Source organism: Pygocentrus nattereri, chromosome 2, assembly GCF_015220715.1.
Source record: "Pygocentrus nattereri isolate fPygNat1 chromosome 2, fPygNat1.pri, whole genome shotgun sequence".
NCBI lineage: Eukaryota > Metazoa > Chordata > Actinopteri > Characiformes > Serrasalmidae > Pygocentrus > Pygocentrus nattereri.
In genome coordinates, this window is record NC_051212.1 from 38,854,804 (window position 1) to 38,881,945 (window position 27,142).

The following is a 27,142-nucleotide window of genomic DNA, read 5'->3' on the forward strand; positions in this document are numbered from 1 at the left end:
TGCATGTGATCAAATCCATGGAAAAAGCAGAGGTGCACAACTCTAACTGCACGTAGAGTTTGAAAAGAAAAAGTTGAACATCAGTTCACATGAGGACACTGCTACTCTCCAGCATGCTGTATGACTCATGCAAGCGGCCTTTACAAAGCGCACATTCTTTATTTAAAACTCCTTTGTAGTTTCGTATTGTTTTCCTCCAGTTCAGTCATCTCTAATGCACAACCCATGCATATCTCTATTCTCATACCACATGACAATTCTACCAATCTACAATCTGTAAAAGCTTCTGAAGCCTGATCCTCATATTTTCGTACTACACTTTTAGATGCCCATCAGGTGACCAAACAAACAGACACCCAGACTGGACAGAAGGAGGCAATCATTCATTTCTCCATTCTCCACTGCAGCCAATTATGTTTCTGTGGTCTCCCAGTCATGGACAGCATGATGGCACCACTAGGATTCGATCCAAATCACAGGGTGCTTTACAAAATTCTACACAGAGCTCAGTTTGCAAGTTCTACTAGGAAGGCACTAGTTTTGCCAACAAAAATGTCCAGCCATAAATGGGCAAAAATAAATAAAATGGCCAAAGCCTGTAAGTCTGTAAGAAATGTTGATCCTTTCCTGAAATGTAGGCATCAGTATTTAATCTTCAGTTAAACAGTATGCATGGATACATGCTATCTTATAAAATTAAAAAATATATATATTTTGCAATCATTTATTTTAAAAAGTACCTGAGAAGTCATTTTGTCTGTTGAAAAAAATGAGGCTTCAATAACCAGTACTGCCCTTTTGGCAGAAACAACTTTATTCAGACATTTCCATAACCGTTTCTGACGTTTCTGAGTTTCTGGCATCTACTGCGAGACATTTTGTTTGAAGGGTTTCTTGCATGTACAGCTCATTTCAAAACCCCCCACAGCAGGTCCACTTCTTCAGCTTCCACTTTTTACAGATATCCTCACAGTCTCCTCAAGCTCTTTTTGGTGTTTAACAGAATTCATAATCAATTTAATGACTGCAAGTTGGCCAAGCCCTGAGGGAGCACAGAACAGCCCCACACCATAACATTTCCACCAAAAAGTCTTACAGTAGCTATGAGGTTCTGCTGATTGAAATGCTGTCTTTGGTTTTCACGAAACATGGATTCTGGTACTGTGGCCAAATAACTTTGACCTGCCTATCCATAGCACATGGTTCCAGAAGTCCTAATCCTTGCCTAGATGTTTCTTAGTACAACCCCAATTCCAATGAAGTTGGGACGTTGTGTAAAACATAGATAAAAACAGAATACAATGATTTGCAAATCCTTTTCAACCTATATTCAATTGAAGACACTACAAAGACAAGATATTTAATGTTCAAACGGATAAATTTTTTTTTTTATTGTTATTGTTTTTTACAAATATTCACTCATTTTGAATTTGATGCCTGCAACATGAACCAAAAAAGTTGGGACAGGGGCATGTTTACCACTGTGTTACATCACCTTTCCTTTTAACAACACTCAATAAGCGTTTGGGAACTGAGGACACAACTTGTTGAAGCTTTGTAGGTGGAATTCTTTCCCATTCTTGCTTGATGTACAACTTCAGTTGCTCAACAGTCCGGGCTCTCCATTATCATATTTTGCGCTTCATAATGCGTCACACATTTTCAATGGGAGACAGGTCTGGACTGCAGGTAGGCCAGTCTAGCACCCACACTCTTTTACTACGAAGCCACGCTGTTGTAACACGTGCAGAATGTGGCTTGGCATTGTCTTGCTGAAATAAGCAGGGACATCCCTGACGTTGCTTGGCACTAACACACCCCCATACCATCAGAGATGCTGGCTTTTGAACTTTGCGCTGATAACAATCCAGACAGTCCTTTTCCTCTTTGGCCCAGAGGACAGGATGTCCATGATTTCCAAAAATAATTTGAAATGTGGACTTGGCAGACCACAGAACACTTTTCCACTTTGAGTCAGTCCATCTCAGATGAGCTTGGGCCCAGAGAAGCCGGCGGCGTTTCTGGGTGTTGTTGATATATGGCTTTTGCTTTGCATGGCAGAGTTTTAACTTTTAACTACATGTAGATGGAGCGACAAACTGTGTTCACTGACATGGTTTTCTGAAGTGTTCCTGAGCCCATGTGTTAATATCCATTATGTATATCTGAATGATGTCGATTTTTAATGCAGTGCCGTCTGAGGGATCGAAGGTCACGGGCATTCAATGTTGGTTTTCTGCCTTGCCGCTTACTTGCAGAGATTTCTCCAGATTCCCTGAATCTTTTGATGATATTATGGACTGTAGATGATGAAATCCATAAATTACTTGCAATTGCACATTGAGAAACGTTGTTCTTAAACTGTTGGACTATTTGCTCACACAGTTGTTCACAAAGTGGTGAACCTCGCCCCATCCTTGATTGTGAATGACTGAGCCTTTCAGGGATGCTTCTTTATACACAGTCATGACACTCACCTGTTTCCAATTAACCTGTTCACCTGTGGAATGTTCCAAACAGGTGTTTTTTGAGCATTCCTTAACTTTCTCAGTCTTTTGTTGCCCAAGTCCCAACTTCTTTGGAACGTGTTGCAGGCATCAAATTCAAATTGAGTGAATATTTGCAAAAAACAATAAAGTTTATCCGTTTGAACATTAAATATCTTGTCTTTGTAGTGTATTCAATTGAATATAGGTTGAAAAGGATTTGCAAATCATCGTATTCTGTTTTTATTTATGTTTTACACAATGTCCCAACTTCATTGGAAGTGGGGTTGTAAAATGTAGTCTTATCACAATATTCTTTTTAGACAGCAAAGGCTTCCTATCATGTAGGCAAATTTGTGCAATGTTTTTCTAACAGTAGCACTTTCACATCCACAGTGGGAAGAGCTACCTTTATATCTTGCAATTAGGGTTCTTAGAGACATCCTTTAGCATCTTACAGACTGTTGGGCTAAATTTGCAGGGGCAGCAGTCCCAGGACAGGTTGGCAGTGGTTTCAAATCTTCTCCTGTAGATAATTTTCTGAACAGTAGAATGATTAATTAACAATACCTTGGATATCTACTTAAACCCCGCCCCAGATTCATAGGTGTCTACAACTTATTTTCTGAAGGCCTCAGAGAGCTCTTTTAATCTAGACATGATGATACCACACATTTCAACAACAAAGAGCAAACCAGACCAGATATCTGAGATTTAAATAAGACAAGTTCCACAATATTCTTTAATGGTGAGCTAATGATTAGTACCGGATTTCACATTTGGAGTAGTGATATATGTAGGGCTCTACTTACTTTTACCATATTGCTGTACATTTCAATGGTATAAAGGATGACAAAAATAATAATTCTAAGTGTCACTTGTTAAATTATATCACCATTATCTTTCAGCACTGTTGTAATTGAGGACATGATCTGTATCTCCAAACATGTTGAAAAAGTCTAAACTTTTGGTGTAGACTTACTTCTTCATGACTTCATGACTTCATGACTCCAGCTAGACCTAATTTAGCTTAGTAATGTACATACTATGCAACAGCACTAGCATAGATTTGGAGCTAGCTAAGGTTAGCTTGACTAACTCTTTAAAAGGGATCATTTCAAAAATAGCAATCGACACAAAGTACTATTAAAGTTTACATACTATTGCACTTAGTGGACATGTACTAGTGCTTGATGACTTTATCCTCACTAGCAACAGCCAAAAAAAGCTACATAAGGCTGCTTAAACTGCAAGATAATAGGAAAATTCCAACTGAACTTACATACATGTTCTCCTGTTGTTTTACCTGTGTTAGGTCATCATTATAGTATGACCCATGATGTGTTTTAATTGTGTTTCTGCTTTCTTGCATTATCTGCTGGCCTTACTTCGTAGCGTTGGGAGAACATGAAGGTAGGTGGCATTTAATTGTGTATAGCGCCACCTGCTCCTTTCTTGAGAGACACTTGAGCATGCTTGTTTGAACAACGTGTGCCAGTCACGGATACATCAGTCAGTGACTCAATAATAGACATCAACTCTCTTAGGCAAGCCTTCTGAGTAGCCCATCAACAAAAGTGCTTGTAGTTTTTGTATTAAGTTTCATTCATGAGCAAGAAGCTAAATAAATTTATACAGATAAACTGATGTAACAGCACATAAGGGTTAGAGGGAAATAAATTAACCTGAATTTCGAGTTTGGTTTAAGCCAAGAATTTTCACTATGGAGCATCACTGAGTTGACATTGTTCATTCAATACGAAGGCACTGAAAGAAGCACTTCCTCCTACACATTTCTTCTTTGTACAAGCTTGAGAAAAGCATGCTGGCCTGACAGTGTTCAAGCACACACATTTGTGAGCAACGTGATCTTAAATTGCTCTTGTACGTTTCAGATCAATGCATCAAAAGCCATAGAGTGGGAGTGAATATGGTGCTGCAGCTCAGTGTAAGTAAACACTTATTTATATAGAAAGGAGTGTGTTGCAAGTGTAAAGGACGCAGTGGAAGGCGGGGGCTCACCTCTGGGGGTTCGGTTCATTGTGCTTGTCCCTCTCATGCTTTATCATCCTGTACCGACCAATCCGCACATCCGGCCGAGAGACCTTCATACCGTTCAGAGTAATCCTGAGAGAGAGAGAGAGAGAGAGAGAGAGAAATAAACAAAAGACAATGAAAGAAAAATGAACAGAATTAATGAATGAATGAATGAAAAAAGAAAACAAAGAAAAGAACAACCAAAAACAAAGAAATTGATAAAGGAAAACCAACAGATAAAAATAGAGAAAGAAAAAAGAAAGATAGAAAACAGAAAGAAAAAAAAACAAACATAGAGGGACAGGAAGAAATAAAAAGATAAGTAAGGGAAAAAAGAGATAAAGATAGAAAACAAAAAAGGGAAAAAAGAAAGAAAGACAACAAAAAAGGGAAAGAAAGAAAGAACTGGTTCTAGTGCAGACTGAGGGTGTTCAGTATCTACAGTGAGGAGTGAAGATCCAGAGCAGCTTGTCTGACTGATCTCCATGGTTTTGTGCTCCAGTCTCATGAACGTAGTCAAGCTTGACATCATTATTTGCTGTGTTTCAGGAGCTTCACTGATTGAATAACAATAAAGAAGAAGCAGTTTTCCCTCATTCAAACCTCGTTAGCACCCCAGCACAAACAAACACATGTAGAAGCGAGTGAAGTGAGCAGAATGAAAACTGGGTAAAATAATTAGAGCTGGCTCTTTTTCCTGAGACACTGGCCAATTCAGGACTCTTCCACAGCTCCTTTTTCCTGAATACGCTTAGACAGAGTGAAGCCTGCTGGAACAATCTGCGCTGCTCTAATCTCCTGGCTCAGCTTTGTCTTCAGGCATTACAGCGCATCTTCTTTGTCATGTGATCGTAACGTTGTTGTGTTTCTAAAGATCGGATGTTTTTCTTAAAGCGCTTGATTATATGGAAATCCCTCTGATTTGTGTGAGGACGTGCGTGTGTGTTTGCGCCAGAGGTTTTGTCCCCCTAATAAAACAAGACGGAGACCCACATCATAAATTATTCAGCACATGGGGGTTTGTTTTTAATCTCTGTGTATTCTCGACCTAGAAACTGTGGAGATTTCACAGGAGCAGCGCTGAGATTATGATGAAAATGTAAGATAGAGTCAGAGGTGGGAGGGGGGCAATTCTGAGAAAGAGAGACAAAAAGTGATGGAGATAAATATAGATAGGCAGCGAGAGCTATAGAAAGAGTGAAAATAAGGGATGAAGAGAGAAAGAGAAAGAGAGTGTGCAAGAGAGAAAAAGCATGAATGAGGCGGAGAGAAAGTGCAAGAGAGAAAGAAAGAGGGAGAAGAATGGAGGGAAAATTGACCGGCAGAGAGAAAGAAAGATGGAAAGAAAAAGAAAGTGAGGAACTGAGAAAAAGAAGAAGATGGAGAGAAACAGAGATGGCAACAGAAAGGAAAAAAGGAATGGAGAATAATGAAGAGAAGGAAAGAGTACATGAGGTGGAGACAATGACAGAGTGCTGGAGAGAAACAGAGAGATAAAGAGATGGAAAAAGGAAAAAGAAAGTGAGAAACAGATGGAGAGAAACAGACAAAGGGATAGAGAGGAACAGAGCGAAAAAGACAAAGAGAAAAGAGATTAAGAGATGGATAGAAAAAGTAAAGAGCAAGAAAAACATGGAGAGAAACAGAGAAAGAAAGAAGTAGAGAGAGAAAAGAGGAATTGAGAGGAATGAAGAGAAAGAGTGAGGTAGAGAGAGTGTAAAAGAGAAAAAAATATATGGACAAAAACAGAGAAAGACAAAGAACGAGAAGGATGGAGAGGAATGGAGAGAAAGAGAGATAAAAGACATTGAAAGGAAAAGAAAAAGTGAAAATAAATGGAGAAAAACAGAAAGGGTGAGAGAGAGAGAGAGAGAGAGAGAGAGACAGAGAGAGACAGAGAGAGAGAGAGTAAATAGTAAGGCAGGGACACTAAATGCTAAGCACAGCTGTTCAGGGTGTTGATGTGCTGCTGAATGAAGCTGTGTGTTCTTAATCACTCTCAGAGAGTTTCAGTAGATGTTAACATCTGTGTTGAGTTGGAGACACTCCAGTCTCGGATGTCCGCACCAAGAAGCAGCTCAAACCAAAAATGCACATCAACTGTGTTCATGATGCTAATTAGCATTTGGCTCAAGCTCAAACACCTGCAGCTGCTGACCTGATTAGCAAGCAGCCTGAGCACTGAGAGTAAATCTGACCAGCAAACTAACGCACACACACACACACACACACGGGTGGAGAATACTAACTGTACTTAGTTACTACTAAGTATTGTTTTGGAAAATCTGCACTTTACTGAAGTATCATCGGAACTGAATACTTGTTTTATTCAATGATGTTTCCAATAGAAAACATCCCCTTTACTGCTTACAATTTCCATTCAGGCCTTCAAATCTCTTTGACCAAATACTTATCACTGTGAAATGAAAGTGGCCATAACTATGCTAACTCATCATTGTGTGAGGATCAGAACCACTTATTGGTCACTGCATCACACACCACCAAAGACTGATACAAGCCTGATTCCGACTGGGGATCAGATCAGTGACATCTCCTTTCAGAGATTTACACTCAGGTCAGCTCCAAACCTATCAGTTAACTGCTGTACATGAAGTTGGAAGTGGTTTAAGCATCTGAATCTTTTTTATAAGGTATGTACATGCACACGCACCTGTACATTTTTGCAGAAAGAGGTTCGACCAGACAAAGTTGAAGGGAGGCAAATGACAAATCAGCAATTATTTTAATGTTCACACTGAATGTAACTGCATTATTTGGGGCTGAACAACTCAAGATAACTCATTTAGCAAATGACACGAGCTGTGATTAGGAAAGATTTCCTCTATACAGTGAGGGTTATAATTAAAACTGTTGACTGAATGCTCATATTGGCTCAGCACATACATATAATCTCTCGTTCACTCTCTCTCACTCTGATTGGATTAAGGGTGAATTTCTCCAGACCCTCTCCCTCCCTCCTTCTCCACAAGTTCAGTTAATTGCATTAGACCCATGGAGTCGGAGGGAATTGGAATCATTAGTACTGCTTCATGTCTCCTCGACCAGAGCTGAAATGAAAGTGGAGTGGGAGAACACAGAGAAAGAAAGAGAGAGAGTGAGAGCGAGAGCGAGAGAGGGGGGGGTTGAATCAGTTTGAATTAGGTTGAATTGAGTCACTCTTCTTTGAGTACAGTGCTGACTGCATGAAACCTTTACCCCCCTTTCGCTCTCTCATACATCACAGTAGATGAGCTCATTGACCTGGTCAGTAACTCCACTGCCTTCTTCTGAAAGCCTTGACCTGAACTTTCTTAACAGCAGACCTACGCCTGTGAAAGTTTCAATGAGCTGTCTTGTATGGAAATCAGGGATTGTATTATACAGCTGACAGACACTAAGTGACCATCAACATCTGACAAATTGTTGTAATGTCAGCACTCATCAGAATTCAGTGTTCAGCTGTTTAAATCTGCTTTAGACCAGAAGCTTTTCATTATGTGCTTTTAACAACAGTTTACAAAAGACTGCTAATATTTTTTCTCCCTAGTGTTGCATGATCCTAAATTTTTTAAGACTGATTAAGATTTTTTTAAAGCTGACCTTTTTAAACCTATTTTTATTAGCCATTTTACAATATACAAATTTACAAAAATGTTCCACACTCAATATACTTTGTCCTGTACATCCCCAAGTGATTTTCAAGAACTCCATTATTTTTTCTCATAAAAAAAAAGAGCTTACACCTGGAGGTTCTAAGATGGGCATTAGGTCTGTTTAGGTATCATGAATCCAATTAAGTGCTATTTTGAAAAAGATTTTTTGTACAATGACTCATGCTTATGTACATGAATGTCATTTTGCTTTAGGCACTGCAGCAGAAATTAAAGACAACACTTAACTGCCTTGTCTTATTTACGTCAAAATTCCAAGACAGATCAGCCAAAATCAAAACAATGAATCTGCCAATTACAATCTTGGCAGATTCTGATTGAGAAGCCATTTTTTCTTACTGTTTTTATTAAAAGTAACAAGAGAAAACATAAAAATTACATTTAAAAAAAAATGCAGTGTTCCCAAACTTTTTTATAGTCCAAGTGCCCCAAGAGCTTTGGGACCCTCAAAGCTCAAGATTTTCTGAGACTCTCCAATAAAGCAAACTCTAATTAATTATATGACAATAATACAATTAATTAAAAGATAAAATGGTCTTTACAATGGAAAATAAACCTACAAACCATGCACATACTTTCAAATGTTTAAAAAATACTTGAATAGAAAAAGATATATATCACTGCTGTCGGAACAAAACCTCGTATTTGCAAAATGACTTTAAAAAAAAGGAGAAAAAAAACATACTTTACATTAATGAAAGTCACAACATACAAGACAGTAGGTTTTTTCAAATTGCGTCAAAAACGCAAATATGACAAAAATAAAGATAAGAGGTTTTGTTCCGTGACAACAGCGATACAAAAGAGAGAACAGTAGACACTTCTACACTTATAAAAATGGCTCCTAGAGGGTTCTATATAGATACCTTTCTTGCTTAAATGGTTTAGGCGTAAATGGTTAAATCGCCACTCTTGAAGAACCAACCTTTTTAAGTGTGACAGGAGAATGTAAAATACTACTTAATTATGCAAACCGATACTCAGTCATTGCCAATTCCAGATGACTAATCAATGATTTTTAAAAAACTGAGTAATTGAATTTAATTGATTGACTGACAACCCTCACTGAGAGCCACTCTAACAAAAACAAACCAAGTCTGATGAGTTTAGCTCAAGCTGCGCTCTCCACAGTCCAGCGCTTACAAACTGAAATCATGGATAAGCTTGTTTGAGTGGACAAAGCAAACCGGCAAGGCCAGTGAAGCTGAACTAACAGAGCCTCAATTACAGTACCTTACACCAACTTACGATAACAAATCCTCTGTGGATTTGAGCAGAGTATTGCAGGAAAATTTCATCCTTTGTGCTGACAGCTACCAATTTCTGGCGAAATCTTTCGTGTCTTGTCCCCTGCCACTTAGTTTAAATGTTACAGTCAACTCTGGAGCACACCTGCCAGCTTCCACTTCCACTACCTGCCTGCGAAAAGGACTGGGGAATAGTCCCTCCAGGGCCTCCGTCCACATCTGAGGCTACTGCTGCTTCCTGCTGCACTTGACTGCGGGGAAGAACTGAACTCCACACTTCTGCACTTTGCTTTTCTAAGCGATTCTGAAGTAACATTTGCTGTGCATCAGGGCAGGGCAGTCATCTGCGTCCTCCACACACATTCACAAACATGAACACACACATACACACCAGCACACATGCACACCTCTCCCCGGGCTATTGCTGTCCACAATGTCTTTGGTCAGCAAATGTGCACGGAGTTGACCTTCCAGAGGGCCTGCGGCTTTGAAGGCGAATGGCATGGGGCAGGGAGAGGCGCCATCTTCCATTATGCATGTGAAGGGATAAATCAGCCCCAGGGTACTACATCTACCTTTAGGGAGAAGACTTGCTTTCATTCCTTTTAAAAAAAGAAAAAGAAAAAAAAAGCACAATCATTGTGTACAGGGGCAGAAGGGGACGGTTCCTTTGGCACAGTTCACAAAGTCATGGCAGCCACCAAACAAACAACAGGGGTTTCTTCACAAAGGAGGATCAACAGTGGCAGCAGTGCAGAGACAAAGCCAAATGAGACAAATGAAATGGGTGAAATGTTAATGATCCCATATTTTACATCTTTGTGTATTTAATTCACCCCCTGAAGTCAACGCATAACTTCTCTGTGGTTTTACCATAGAAATGAGTGCTGTTTGGGGGCTGCACTGTCTTGTCCGTTTCCCGTGTTTAATGTTTGTTTAATTATTGTATTTTTTTGTTTCTAGTTTAATGTATTGCACACTTGCGTCAGGAACATAATTTCACTCCATTGTGCACTTGTACATAGATGAATTGACAATAAAAGCCTCTTAACTTGACCTGCCATTTCCATCCTCATTTCATCCTTCAGAATGAAACAGCCTTTTTTGTTATGACCTTTAAGACGGAGATATGTGAAATATCTTTGTTCTTATTGGCTGAATTGCCCTGAACTGTGCTTTATTTGAAAAATCAGCCAGGCATAAAATGTACACAAGCTGTTACATGCTGGGACATCAGAAAAACGGGCTTCAGTCACTTGGATGTCTGGATCCTTTGGGAAGCTGTCATGATGCACTTGCTTCCTGACCGTCAGAAACAGCACAACATTTAAGTTGCTTTGCTGGCGACACTGTGCTGCTCTTATGCTGAGCATGGATGAGCAGCAAAAGTATTATTTTATTGAAATTTCCACTGAAAAATGCATGGATAAAGTGCAACTTAAAACTAAAGTTTTAAGGATGTAAGTGAAGTAACTACTGTTGTCATCATATTTTCATCAACATAATGTTGATCTCGCATTTGAGACCTAAACATTGAGCTAGACCTTCTGTTTGAGCCTGTGCATGTGACGTTGATAAGTAGACATATCTGACCTGATGCCTCTTTCTGACTTTACAAGGTGACTTGCAGCAGCACACACACACCTTGTATTTTAGCATTTTGCATCTGCCTCCTGACTCAGTAATGTTACTTAATTTAATTTTAGCAATAAAAAAAATATACTGTGCAGGTTTGAGACAGATAACACTATAAAATACTATAATGGAAATATTAACAGAAATTTACATGCTGGCAGAGATCTTACAGATGTCAAGCTCTGCCCTTCATGTGTTGCTAGTTACAGATCAGAGTACTGAAAGAAAATAAGGTTCAAAAAGCTAGCAAAGCTTCTACAAATGTCAAGCTCATCCTTCTGGACTCACATGATAGAAGGACACGGCTAACAGAGCAGAGCTGGTCACGGTACACCTGTAGGAGAGTGTGCTGCAGTGCCTGTCAGGGTCATGACTCCTTAGGGTTATGGTCAGCCTACCTCCTAGCCAGACCCAGACACTGGACGATGTGTCCATATGGGCAATTGGGATTCAGTTCACTCATAGCAAGGCTGAGCTGCCAGGATGCGGTGGCAGCCGGGATGGGTGGAGTGAGGGCAAAAGCTTTTCAGAGGCAGAGACACTGCTTGCAATGACAGATGAACTTGGTTCTCAACCCTGAGCTGTCAGACCGACGGCCCTCTAAAGGAAAGTGGTGGTGGAGGGGGGTTGGGGTGGTGGTGGTGGACAGAATGGCAGTGAGGGAGTGGGGGAAAGCATGGAGAGGCATGAAGATTGCAGTGCCGAAAGGGACTGAACTCACTCCCTGGAGTCTGAGCTCACTGCTCTTGAACACTCTGGAGAAGAGAAGTGTCTCCAGCTGACTGCTCTGAAGAAGTGATGTGTCTCCAAGTGGCTGAGGATGCTGGGGAAAGAATGACAGCTTCACCCATCCGTCCATCGGCCACTATTGGCCAGTAGTGGGTCCCCAAAGGAGAATTCAGTAAGAAGTTGTTGTAAGCTTGTATAACTGTCCTTTAGCAATTTTTCTGATATATTTTGTGCATTTTGTGATTTTTGCAGTAGTATTCTGTGTAATTTAAGATATTTAATACATTTACAAGTCTTATGTTATAACCAATATAAACCCAAGGCAATAATTGAGATAGTAAAAAAAGCTAAATATATACAAAGTTATTATTTATAAGGTATTTCTATTGTATTTAATAAAATAATTTTTCAATTTCTGACAAGTTAATGTGGCTATCGATTCACGTTTCAGATTTATTTTTGGGTAAAGATTCGAAGCAAAAGTCTAGCAGCTGGGACAATTTTTTTTGTCAAAGAACATCCACAAAGTGTTAAACTGAAATGAAGCCAAATCAAGCAGAACCCCAGGCCACAGTGTGCACTCGTGCACAATTAAAGCATCCCCAATAAAGACTTTAAAGAGTCGGCCATACAGCCCTTCTGAAGTTCTCAGCAATAAAATAACGCTTGTGGAGGAAGAATCTCAAGGGAAATGTTGATGCTTTAATGCATTGAAGCTGGAGCTGCTATCATTTTATACAAGCTTTTTTATACAAAGCTTTCGATTCAGCAAGGAGAGAGAGAGAATTTACTTTACCACATTCTCTACTTTGCACCAATCAATACAGAGAAAAATGCTCAAATCCATAACAGCAGGAATACGGTCCATTTCTGAAACTGCCCACCTCAGTGAAGCCTGTCACAATCGTGAGACCAAACAAATAGTGTTTAATGATTTTATTCTCTTTTTTGGTGCATTTTATGCTACTATACCCCCATGCCACCATAGCATCTTGTGCTAATGAGGACATAAATTAAAAGTAACTCTGGCTTACAGCTCCACACAAAGATTCACATGCACAGATTTGAGTCTTTGAGTCTACCTCAAAGCTTACATCAATTGAAGCTTCAGTGAGCCAGAACGATCCTGTGCTCTCATGTGTGGAGCTGTAGCATGCTTCCTGCTACTAGAAAAGCTCTACACATCACATCTGATAGTTTCTTAGACACATGTGGAACAGAGATTTAACAAAGTCTAATTTAATAAAATTTGAAATATCAAATACACCTGTTTGAGCTAACAGATTACTGCACAGCAATTTCAAAATTAAATATTATACACACCTACACACACACACACACACACACACACAAACACACATATATTTATACTTACAAAAGTATTCACTCCCCCATCCAAATAATTGAATTCAGGTGTTCCAGTCACTTCTATGGCCCCCAAGTATGTAAAACCAAGCACCTAGGCATGTTCTACAAACATCTTTGAAAGAATGAGTTGCTCTCAGGAGCTTAGTGAATTCCAGCGTGGTACCGTGATAGGATGCCACCTGTGTCCAGTCGTGAAATTTCCTCACTAATAAATATTCCACAGTCAACTATCAGTGATATTATAACAAAGTGGAAGTGATTGGGAACAACAGCAACTCAAAAAATGACAGCGCAGGGTCAGCGGATGCTGAGGCACATAATGCGCAGAGGTTGCCAACTTTCTGCAGTCAATTGCTACAGACCTCCAAACTTTATGTGGCCTTTTAGCTCAAGAACAGGGCATAGAGAGCTTCAATGAATAGGTTTCCATGGCCAAGCAGCTGCATCCAAGCCTTACGTCACCAAGCGCACTGCAAAGCGTTGAATGCAGTGCTGTAAAGTGCCGCCACTGGACTCTAGAGTAGTGGAGACGTGTTCTCTGGAGCGACGAATCAAGCTTCTCCGTCAGGCAATCTGATGGACGAGTCTGGGTTTGGCAGCTGCCAGGAGAACGGTACTTGTCTGCCTGCATTGTGCCAAGTTTAACGTTTGGTGGAGGGGGTGTTGTGGTGTGGGGTTGTTCTTCAGGAGTTGGGCTCGGCTCCTTAGCTCCAGTGAAAGGAACTCTTAATGCTTCAACAGACCAAGAGATTTTGGACAATTTCATGCTCCCAAGTTTGTGGGAACAGTTTGGGGATGGCCCCTTCCTGTTCCTACATGACAGCACACCAGTGCACAAAGCAGGTCCATAAAGACATGGATGAGCAAGTTTGGTGTGGAAGAATTTGACTGACCTGCATAGAGTCCTGAACTCAAACCGATAAAACGCCTTTGGGATGAATTAGAGCGGAGACTGCGAGCCATGCCTTCTCGTCTAACATCAGTTCCCATAAACACACCCCTAAACTCTGTGGAAAGCCTTCCTAGAAGAGTTAAAGCTGTTATTGCTGCAAAGGGTGTGCTGACATATTCAAACCTATGGATTAAGAATGGGATGTCACTCAAGTTCATATGCGTGTGAAGGCAAAAAGTTCTTCAATTTGTCTGGCATCACATTTAGCCCAAGAAATTATAATTTAATCTTCTACAAGGTCATTTGATTTTATCTGCAATAGTACCTGCAAAGGCACTAAACAAATTTATTTTTAGTAAAAAAATTTACTTTCTTGCTTCAAAATCTTTAACAACCCCCACGTGGGATCAGAGAGGAAGTGGGGAAACATTCATTTGAGACGTACAAAGCTAAGCTGATATGTAATACTTCACAAATTGCTTTTCAGATGAATTTACAAAGCTAATCATTTAAAAAAACACACTTGAGTGCAGGGGCTCTTTCAGCTTACTTGTGTTCCTGAGAAGCTCAGACATTGGCTTACTTTTAGAAATATATTCATTTTGATGATTAATAAACACTAATCTTACTTGTCCCACAAAATTCTGAATTCAAAAAACCTGGACCAATTTTAAAGCACACAGTCTTCATGGTGGCTTTGACATGTTCAGGATGGACAGAAGTATCACAAATTAAAACAATTACTTGCAGACCTCAAAAAGAGCTGTTTGCTTATTAGATAAGATGCACAGTATTTTCTAAAATATTTTACATTAGACTTTGAAATGGGCTTACAGGGTATGTAGGCTTACTCAGGGCCTTCCCTCTATTGAAAGTCAAATAATCAATATAAACTATGCACTTCTGACAAAATACAGTAATGTAAAGGTAGATTCTGGCCAAGGAACACAAATTTTCAATCATAACAGAATGATGAAGAGGATGTATTTGTGCATGGAACTGATGGTGTGCATGACATGCAAGTTGACTACATACTTCTAAACTAATAATATACATTTACAGTGTCTTTTCACCAACATTTAGCCTATTAACAATGGATCTAATATGGTTTAATATGGTTGAACATTATGTACTACGCTGTGTAAATTATAGTAGGTCATGCTATTTGTATCAACATAATCTTGTAGCCTATTAAGCTACTGCAGTATAGCAAGTTATTGAACATTGTCCATCATACAATACAGTGTAAATTATGGCACAAATGACAAATGCAGCATGCATACATAGCATATTTATTTATTATAATTTAGTATTAAATATTTAGATTTATATAGCATGACAACTTGTAATTTGTATTTGCTTTCATGTGACCTATTTTATCCATTTGGTCATGTTGTCTTTTCTTTTCTTGCTCATTATTGCTCTGAAGTTGACATACACACATTGTAAACCCTCAAAATAACATGTATCTTTTGTTTTTTTGACATTTTCTTCTGTATTTGATGCTCTCAAATGAAACTTAAATTAAGAAAATAAAAAGCTGGAGAATGAATGTCTTGGCTCAAGTGTCTGTCAGTTTAAGCTCCGAACAATCTCTGCGCTATTTGTACAACTTAAGAGTGTTATAATGTAGCAATACAAATCTTTTTTTTTTTAATGGGCTTAAACTTGGATCTGCATAAAAGGGGTTAATAACAGTTGGTGGATGAAGCCCATAGTTATTTTCTCCTTACTGTTATAGTTATAACTTATTATTATTTTGGTATGATATTTATGTTGATCATTTTTGCTCATTAACCACATATCAACTGTTATTTTTAAGGTTGTTAAACTATTACTCTCAAATTTAGACACCAAACTCAACTTTACCAAAAATAAAACTGATAAATAAAACTCTGGTGAAATTTGTGCACACATTTTACAATCAGATTGGAACACAAGCAGCTTTGGGGGAATAACGGCTGAGGCAGTACAGTCTGCCTGTGCCTCTCTTGTCCATAACAAGCCCATACTACAAGAGCAGCAAAGCTCCATTCAGAATTGGAAGCTAGGCCAAAGAGGAAGGGCATTGTTTAAAGCTCGGGTGATTGTTCCAGATGATTCATGCTTAGTCATATGATTTTTAAGGCTAGGCAGCGTGCGTGTAGCTCAAAATAATCATGGACAGTTCCTGGATTTTCTTTGACTTAGCAGTCAAAAATATAGTGTCAGATGTCTGAAACTGCACACTGATACTGCGCCGGTTCAGAGGGTCTGAAATTACGACCAATGGAGTTCAATAGTCTTGACTGAGAGCCAACTGCTATGTTTAGTTCAATGAAAGGTGCCAGGTGTTGATGCACTCACATTTTCCTCCTGCTAAATTAACTAGTGCACTTGATCTAATGAAACTTGATGTTCAGTCTTGCACAGCAAATTCTTCCAGACTCAGGCCACTATAATTTTCTCTACGATCCTTCAAAACATTGATGACGGAAGTGAATGAACATTACAAAATCACTGGAGGAGCGTGAGAATGAGAGTGAGAGTGAGAGAGAGGGGGGTGGGGGGCTCTGTGGTTGCTATTTATATTGCTATTGCTATTAATATATTTTTATTAGTTATTTATATATTTATTCAAAGAGTCATATGCAAACATTTCTAGTACCCTGGTCAAATTACACACACACACACACACACACACACACACACACACACACACACACACACACACACAGTACTGTATAGAAGTTTTAGTCACCAAAGAAAATAATATTTTAATGACATTTTAAGATCTCTTTAGCTTGGCAGTAAGTATTAAGTGTTTATCCAGAAAAAAAGCACTAATATTAGAATAAATACAAATTCCATTAATACAGTCAGAATTGTTTTATGACTGTCAGGATGTTACATGTGTATACATAAATAATCAACATCAGGACTTACACATGTCTTAAAAGAAAATTTCAAGCACTTAAACATTTGCCTTTGGATCAGAGCGTCCAAATTGTAGTCCTGGGAATGCCACACTATGCATATTTTGAACTCTCTCTTCATCTTTCACACCTAATTCAACTCATTAACTAATTGACAAGCTCCTCTTGTGCTGGGTCAAGTGTAGAGAGTAGGAAAAACACAAAAATGTGCAAAGCATAGGGTCCCAAGGCCTGATTTGGGAACCTATGCTTTAAATGATGTCTTTAAAATTGTGAAAAACATATTGTACATTTAATCAGCTGTGTATTGTGTTGGGCATGCAAAGAGAGCGTCATGTTAGTAATTTGAGCTATTGCCTCACCTGTTATAGATGTCATCATCCTCTCCTCCCCAACCCCAGTACTCATTAGGGAAGCCATTGATTTTGAGGAACTGCTTTTTGCTTAAGCCAGAGACGCCTCCAAAGTACCCTGCGTATGGTAGCCTGGAAGAAATTAAAAACAGCAGTAGTGTAACTATTCATTCATGATTTGGGGGACAGAAATGGGAGGTTAAGTCACAAATGCTTGTGATTTCAAGAATTTAAACCTTGTAATAGTGCTACAGTGGATAATCTTTGGCGTTACTGTGTTTTACTCTTTAACTGGTCTATATTCTTAAATCTCTGTGATTGGACTGTATTCTGCCCAAAAGCAGAACTTATCGGCAGCCATTGTTCCTCCAAAGATTTAAATGGTATCACTATTTATCAAGACATCATGAATGTTATTTTACGGGTCAGTTAAGTAAAAAAAATATTCAAATATATTATAATTTGTTTTATATTAAATCAAGATAAGTCAAGATACAACTTGCAACTTTAAGTAATATATGGGATGAAATTTCAGTGGCTCTGTATACAGACTGTTACGTTCCCACAAAAGGTTCCCACGGTCATACACAACAGTATACAATGGACACAAATGATTACAAAACCCCAAGACAACAAACTAGGTCGTTGAGGAACTGGACCAACCTGGGGGAGAACACAGACGGCACCAAAGAAAAGAAAATAACAAAAAAACTACTCTAGTTTGTATATTCGTATCTTGTCTAGCTAGCAAAATAAAAGAGCTGACTGCTACTCTAAGCTAAACTAGACCAAAAGTACAGGGGGTGGTACTCAACTCTAAACTAGTGTGTCTAGACACTCAGACTACCTGCGTGTGGCAGTGTAAGTGCACCCACGTTCTAGACTGTTCTTCCTTCCAGCAGTAACAACAACCAATACCAAACGGTTAACAATGACAACAGCAATACATATAACGATAACATGCACAGCAAAGAGTTAAACTGGGACACAAACGACTTCACAAAACAGCGTTATCTAATCGAGCAGAACATCATAAACACAATAACAAGCGAGCCAGAAGGCTTCAGCGCGAGTGCCGCTGCGCAGCTTTTGAACACGAAGCCCCGCCCCCTCTTGGCTCGGACGCGTCTGATTGGACAGTAAGTGACGAGCACTATAGGACGATGAATGACACCCCCATCCACCTATAAGGTGAAAGATAGACCGACCGGTGCAGAAAAGAGGAGAGAAAAGAGCTAACGAGGGAGCACGAGAGAGAGAGAGAGAAAGAGAGAGAAAGAGAGAGAGAGAGAGAAAGAGAGAGAGGAAAAAAAAAACACGCACAAGGCGCTCACATGTAACACGCCCACCCCGAAGAGCGAATATGTAAAGCATGGTAGCGATAATTAGTAATTCAAGAAATTTCAAAAGTCATCAAAACAGCATTATCCGCAAAAACAAAGCTATTATACACGAGATAAAGCATCAGCTACAAAATTGTCTGATCCTTTCCCGTGCTTAATCTCCAAGTCGTACTCCTGGACTATAAGAGACCATCTCATCAAACGTTGATTCTGGTTATACATCCATCCATCATCTTCCGCTTCTCCGGGGTTCGGGTCACGGGGGCAGCATCCTAAGCAATGAGGCCCAGACCTCCCTTTCCCCAGCCACTTCCACTAGCTCTCCAAGTGGGATTCCGAGGCGCTCCCAGGCCAGCTGGGCGATATAGTCACGCCAGTGTGTCCTGGGTCTTCCCCGGGGTCTCCTCCCAGGTGGACTTGCCTGGAGGCGTCCAGGAAGTATCCTAACCTGATGCCTGAACCGCCTCAACTGGCACCTCTCGACGTGAAGAAGCAGCGGCTCTACTCCGAGTCCCTCCCGGACCTCTCACCCTATCTCTAAGGGAGAGTCCAGACACCCTGCGGAGGAAACTCATTTCGGCCAGTTGTATTCGCGATCTTATTCTTTCGGTCATTACCCAAAGCTCATGACCATAGGTGAGGGTGGGAACATAGATTGATCGGTAAATCGAGAGCCTTGCCTTATGGCTCAGCTCTTTCTTTACCACAACAGACTGGTAAAGAGTCCGCATCACTGCTGACCCAGCACCAATCCGCCTGTCAATCTCCCACTCCCTTGTACCATCACTCGTGAACAAGACCCCGAGATACTTGAACTCCTCCACTTGAGGCAAGAGCCTATCCCCGACCCAGAGAGGACTCTCTCCGCCCTTTTCCGCCTGAGAACCATGGTCTCGGATTTAGAGGTACTGATTCTCATCCCGGCCGCTTCACACTCAGCTGCAAACCGATCCAGCGAAAGCTGAAGTTTGCGGCCTGATGTCCCCAATAGGACCACATAATCTGCAAACAGCAGCGATGTGACCCTGAGGTCACCAAACCGGATACCCTCCATCCCCTGACTGCGCTTAGAAATTCTATTCATAATTTTAATCGGTGACAAAGGGCAGCCCTGACGGAGTCCACTCTCACTGGGAACGAGTCTGACTTACTGCCGACTACGTGAACCAAACTCCAGCTTTGTTTGTACAGGGCCTGAATGGCTCGTAGCAAAGAGCCATGTACCCCATACTCCCGAAGCACCTCCCACAGAATACCCTGGGGAACACAGTCAAATGCCTTCTCGAGATCCACAAAGCACATGTGGACTGGTTGGGCAAACTCCCATGAACCCTCCAGAATCCTGGAGAGGGTGAAGAGTTGGTCCAGTGTTACATGACCAGGGCGGAACCCGCACTGCTCCTCCTGTATCCGAGGATTACCGCCCCGACAGGCACCAACTACCTTACGGCCACAGCTACAGTCAGCCGCTTCAACAATGGAGGAACAGAACATGGCCCATTGTGAGTCAATGTCCCCCACCTCCCCCGATATCTGGTCAAAGTTCTGACGGAGGTGTGAGTTGTTATAGTTATAGGTGTGAGTTCGTTATACATTCTAGATAAAAATACCAGAGGGATATGGGTCACAGTCACTGGTAGTGGACAAGAACCAATGTAGATCTCAAAATGTTGTAAAGACAACAATAAGGCTAAAGTCTCCTTCACAGTTGCGGAGTAGTTAAGTTGAAGTTTATTGAACTTCTGAGAGAAGTAACACACAGGGTGATCTACACCAGAATCATCCTCTTAAAGTAAAACAGCGCAAGCACCCACAGTACTTGCATCTACCTCCAATTTAAAGGGTTTGGAGAAATCAGGAGCTGCTAGAACAGGAGTAATGTAGAGAAGAGCCTTAACATTGTCGAAGGCATGCTGACAGTCTGAATTCCAATCAAATGACTTTCATGGACTAAGCAAAGAAGTGAATGGTGTAACCACAGTGGAGAAGTTTTTACAGAAGCATCTGTAATAGCCAGCCATGCCTAAAAATCAGCGTAGCTCTCGTCGGGTAGAAGGCACAGGAAAATTTTGTATAGGTGAAATTTGGGCATCAACAGGACGTACCTGTCCTTGACCAACTCTTTTATCAAGGTAGGTTACAGTAGCTTAAGCAAACTCAAACTCTGCTAAGTTAAGTGTCAGCGAAGCTTTTTCCAACTGTTCAGAAACAGTACTCAGGATTTCCACATGAGTGGGCCAGTTTGACATGTAAACCACAAGATCGTCTAGATAAGCAGAACAATTTGGTACATCTGACAGTATGATATTAAGTAGTCTTTGGAACGTAGCTGGAGCATTTTTAAGTCTGAATGGCATAACTGTGTACTGCACAAAAGCATCTGGAGTCACAAAAGTAGAGATATCTGATGCACAAGAAGTCAAAGGAACTTGCCAGTACCCCTTCAACAAGTCTAATTTACTAACAAATTGCGCTGATCCCACATTATCAATACAGTCATCAATCCTAGGCAAAGGATAAGAGTCAGAGACTGTGACAGAATTAACACGTCTATAATCAGTGCAAAGATGAACCGAACCATCAGGTTTGGGAACAAGCAGGCAGGGCGAACTCCAAGGACTACAACTAGGCTTTGCTAAACCATGTTCCAACAAGTAGTCTACTTCCTTTTTCATGGCTGCCCTTTTAGTAGTTAAGACGATAGGCATGCTGCTTAAGTGGTGTTGCTGTAGTTACCTGTATAATCATAATTCAAAACATTTGTATGGGAAGGTATATCTCTGAAAATAGAAGGAAAACTTTGTATTAAGCTTTCAATTTCTGTTCTTTGTTGATCTGGCAAGTGACTCAAAAGACTAGACAGATCCTGTAACATCTCTGAATTCAGAAGTCTACAAGAAGCTTGTGGAAATGATCATAAATTTAATCCATCCACATCAATGTCACTAGAACCAGTAGTCACTATACCAATCGAGGACAACACTATCTTCAGGTTGTTCATCTGATAATGCATTTTCTGCTTTATGAGTGTGATAAGTCTTCAGCATGTTGATATGACAAACATGTTTCATACGTTCTTGAGAGACATTCAAAGTCTCACAAGATAATAAACAAGCATTATGCAAATGCTCACAAAAAGTACTAACATAATCCAGAATGTTCTGCGGTTTACATTTGTTACTTAAAAATGTCTCTTTAAGGACTTTCAACGGGCCATGCAATGAATGCAAAAACTGAGCAGGGCTGAATCCTAAGGATTCTTGAACAGCCTCACGCACAGCAAAGAGCACAAGGGGCACTCCCTCATCCCAATCTTTCCCAGTATCTAAACAATATTTGCGAAGCATAGATTTTAAAGACTGGTGAAATCATTTTAATGCACCCTGTAACTCAGGATGATATGGACTTGAGACTCGATGAGTGATGTTTAGAGAGACCATAACCTGCGAGAACAGCTTGGATAAAAAATTTGTAACCTGATCAGTCTGTACAATCTTTGGCAGGCCAAAAGTAGTAAAGAATTTGATCAGAGCTCTGATTACAACTGGGGATGTAATCTTTCGCAAACAAGTTGCAGCACACATAACCGTTAACAAGTACAAGATTTCCAGATCTGGTTTTAGGCAATGGACCCACACAATCAAACAGCACCCTTTCAAAAGGTTCTCCAATGATAGGAATACGATAAAGTGGAGCAGGAGGAATAACCTGATTGGGCTTTCCTGTACACTGAAACACAACAAGAATGACAACTATGTCCTTTCTAAGACCAGGCCAGAAGAAATGTTTAAGAACATGGGAATATTTCTTGGTAATACCAAAATGACCTGACCAAGGATGACATTATCTGTTATCTGACATTATCTGACGTTATCTGAACGGAGTAGGTATCACAATCTGATAAACACTTTCTGCCTCTGCATTAACATGAGGAGACCATTTTTGCATCAACACACCCTGATCAAGGAAGAATACAACTAGTTTATCGCTTAGACTGTCTGTACTGCTTAACCCAAATATTTACTTGGATTAGAATCTGCCTTCTGAGACTCTATAAGTTGATCTAGGCTGATGGCCAACTTACCAGCTTCCATATCTCCAATATCTCTATTTTGCCTAGAGTCATTTGAAGAAACAAATGGAGGTATTGACAGAGCAGGATCTAGTAAACTGTCCTTAGCTAAGAATGAATCAGACAAAATCAACTACATCTTCTAGAAGTTGAGCTCTAGCATGAGTGACAACACAGGCTGGAAACACAGTAGAATAATTTGAGGATTCATCTGGCGAACTATAAGTCTTAGGACTATCCAGAACCTCTAACACTGGGAGAACTTTGCCCCCAGCAATGTCATTCCCCATAATAAATGTAACACCTTCAACAGGCAAAGAAGGACAAATTCCAACTCTGTACAATCCAGACTTGAGGACAACAAAACATGATGCAAAGGAACATTCACATATTTCATTGCAATGCCACTGCAGAACACATGTGAACCACAGAATGTTTGTTCAAAAAAGGGCAACAACCCAGCTAAAGCAAATGACTTGAGTTGCACCAGTATCATGCAAAATATTCACAGTACATTGAAGCTGCTCACTCCCTTCAAGAGAAATAGTGCCCTGAGTAACAAATGGCTGGTCTGCCTTAGCTGTCTTATAAACAGGCTTATGAGTTAGCATATACTCGTCAGCCAAAACTGCTGCTTCAGAAAGAGATGAAACCTTACGCTCATGAAGATAGATGACTACAATAGATGAACTCTTCTAACAAAACTAGTTCACGCAGTGAAGCAAAGTCAGAGACTTTACACACAGTGCACCATTTATCCAGTAGGGTCTCTTTCTCTCTGGCAAACTCAACAAAAGTCTGAGACAAGCTTTTCTTATGCGATCAAAATTTTTGTCTATATGCCTCTGGAACTAACTCATATGCATGCAGTATGGCAGCTTTAAGCAAGTCATATTGCAAACTATCATGTAACGGCCCCCATGGCACACAGCATGCAACACAGACATTGAAAAACAGCTCTATCTCTATTACTAAAAAAATCAATAAATAAAACATAACGCTGTGGACCAACCCTTCTCAACCCCCAATAACCCCCCCCCCCCACCCCACCCCCACGCCTGGCCCATAAAAATCTCACTGTAAAGGTAGGCAGATATTGATGGGACACAGGACAGTCGGTCCCACCTGCTGATTGCTCTACCTCTCTGAGACTCCTTTAGGCTAAGACAAATCCTGTCACTGACTTGATTTAGGATCTGAGGCAATAAGCTTTAGACTCCTTTCCATCTTTCAAAAACAAAGGAGGAACGCCAAGGTGCTGAAACATGTTCACTGTTTCTCAGTAGTTAAGTCCTTCAGTGGGGTGAGCCAGTCAATTCAGGCGTTCAAATCTGACACAGCTCCGTCTTGTGTGAGTGAGCTGGAAGAGAGACTGAATCCTCCCATAGGGGAACCCGGCATCTGAAATATCTGATCCCCTTCCTTACCCTATTTCATCCTGTTCTTCGCTTCCTACCTCCTTCTCCCTCTCTCTCTCTCTCACAGATCCTACGGTTTGTCTGACACGGCCTCCAGAAAGCTGAAGTGTGCTATTACCATAGAATCCTTCCACATAGATCCAAGGGGCTCAACCATGGAGTTCAAACACTGCAGGGAGTGCAGGGAGGAGGAACACCAGATCAAACTTGAGGAGTCATCTGAAAGCCCTCAGAGTGATGTCAATTACAAATGTGAGGTGAGGCCCATGGGTAAAGAAAAAAGGCTGGGTGATATTTCCAGGTGCTGAGAAAGGCCTTTAGCCTTGACACTTTAACCACTGATGGCATATTAAAGATGTTCAGGATGGTCAGAAACAAAATATTACTTTTCCACATTATTCATAGTATTCAATCCATAGTATTCAATATTGATAATTCATTTCATTGCATATTCAGTTCTAGTTTTTGTCTTTGACCTACAAAGCCCTAAATGGTCTGGCACCCCCTTATATAGCTGAAATTCTCCCCTTTACTCCTGCCTATTCACTGAGGTCAGCTGGAACTAGTCTCTTGGTGGTCCCTGCCTTTGAAAAGGCAGATCCTTCAGGGGCATGGCCCACAACTCACGGAACACTCTTGCTCTATCTCCACGACTTTGTTGTTCCTGTTCTTCCTTCTTTCCTCTGGGTCACTCTTCCCTTTCTATGTCTGATGTATACTTGACATCTTTTGTTTTCTGCTAGTCTTTCTGCCTTGTGTGTTTGTACAATTCTGTGTATTAATACTGTTAACCAAATTGTAAAATCCTTGGGATATACGAAAGGCCTTCTCTGAACTAAACTCATGATCAAATCAAATAAAAAAATTATAATTTTGCTACAAATCACTTTTTTGGTCCTTTATTGTGAAAAGCTCCTCTTGTTCTGAGACATTTCCTTCAAACTTATGACCTTTCTGCTCTCCACAACACTAATCATGATTACATGATAGTTGTTGCATATGTTGTTCATATGTAACTACAAAGTTATTAAAGGCACTTAATATAAAGTGGGACCAAAATATTTATTATTCAGAAATAACTAAGTGAATTGCGTTGGATGTCCTGGGTACTGGAGGCTGCCTCTTCAGATGAGCGAATGAGTCAGCGGTGTCGACACTGTATGCTGATGAGCACTCATCCTACACAAGGCCATTTTGTTAGTTTGTCAGAGAAGTACATTTAGACTAGCTAGACTTATCACCACAGCTGGAGGCACCACCTCTGCCTTCTCATTAATGCTCTCATGTTTGAGAATAGCAAAGCGCAACAGTATTTACAAAAACAAATCTTCCACATGTCAGTCCTGTTAAAACAAAATTGCCATTTCATCAAATTGTTACCCTGTATATTGTCTCCATCTTATGGTGAATACAAAGAATCAGCATTTCAACTAATTTGAAAATAATTAACTCCTACTCATTTATCAATAAGGATTAATGAGTAGATAACTGGTTGTATGCGGTAATAAAAAAAACAACACATTACACCTGAAGGCTTACCTTTATAGGTGACAGCACTGGAGCTGTATATAAAAAAAAACATTAGCACTACATAGAAGCATACATTTGAAAACTTATTTTAATGCTCAGTAATAGCAAAGGAAAATCAGCCGGCTTTCATTCCTCAGATGAGCTAATGAGCTAAAACTGCAACTAACTGGTACAGCACTAGATGCTGACAAAGCCTTATAGGTGGTATTTTCTCCTCAGTGGACGATGTGACAGCATGTTAATCAGAGAAATATATTTTTTACTGTTTCTGGACCTAGTTAACATCAGCTGGACTAGTTAGCAATAAAGCCATGCTACATCTGCCTTCTCAATCACAGCCTTAACAACAAGTCCTTGGCAATGTGCTCAAGGCACTTTAACGCATTTTTGAAGTTTCAGAATAGCAAAGCATAACATAGTATACATACTCACAAATATGAGTAAACCAAGCACCGGTGCACACCCATTGTTTTAGCACCCATGCTGCTGAAAAAAACAACATAGACCAGCATGCCTGGTCACCAGGAAAACCAGCTTATGCTGTATTTTGGATGCTGGTATGCTGGTCAACCAGGATGACCATGCAGGGTGACCAGCTAAACCAGCACCAGACCAGCACTTGCTGATTTTCTAAGTGCTTATGCACATTTGCCGCACAATTACTGTTTATTTGCTGAGAAGAACCAAAATGCTTATTTGAAAGTCTGTCTACTTGGTGACCATCTTGGCAACACTCCTGGGCAGTCATTTCCATGCAAGACCAAATTCTTCTTTCATTGAATGTGAAGAGCCCTATAAACCTGAAACTGAAAGCCATATTAATGTTTCAAAATTATATCTGAAATCACTGTTGAAATCTGACTAAAACACCACAATTTGTATTTGTGCATTGTGTTTGGCTCAAAAAGCACAGAAAATGTGTAGTCTGGCTACTGCCCATACATATGGCACAACAAGGTAGGGCTTTTGCCAATCAGCACTTTTTAAGAGTGGGAGTTCAACTGTAAACAGAAGCCATGCTGAGTGTTACAAGCTTTCCCAGTCATTTTTTAAGTAGTGACCTGTCTTCTCCCTTATAACATCACTGATTTAACATATTGTTAAAAAAATGGCTTAAGCAAAAGTTAAAACATCACTGAAAATGCCATATTTGACATATTTACACTTAGAAAACCAACAAAACGTGTAATTTTATTTATATTTGACTGTAGCATGTAACTGGACTAGCAACACTTCACTTTTTTTTTGCATAAACAAAGTCCTTGCACATATATGAATGCCAGCTGTCTAGCTCCACTGCAGAGAGGATGCACACTGGATAACTTGGATAACATGAACTGAGCTGAAGATGCCCATTGAAGGTGGTCATGGGTAGATGCCTGGGGTTTGCCCCGGGCTACCACACACTGCGCACAAGCATGAGTGTGTATGTGCGCATGTGAAAGT

General features: G+C 40.3%; 1 protein-coding gene across 1 annotated transcript in view; it reads right to left on the minus strand.

Annotated features, from left to right (window-relative positions):
• The window catches only part of b4galt2 (UDP-Gal:betaGlcNAc beta 1,4- galactosyltransferase, polypeptide 2), a 173,820-nt gene that overhangs the window by 13,160 nt on the left and 133,518 nt on the right, over positions 1-27,142 (minus strand). The window contains exons 5-6 of the mRNA XM_017702703.2: positions 17,343-17,465; positions 4,509-4,613 (exon numbers count right to left, since the gene is read on the minus strand). Coding sequence (XP_017558192.1) covers positions 4,509-4,613; positions 17,343-17,465 — 228 coding nt within the window. The remainder of the gene's footprint in view (positions 1-4,508; positions 4,614-17,342; positions 17,466-27,142) is intronic.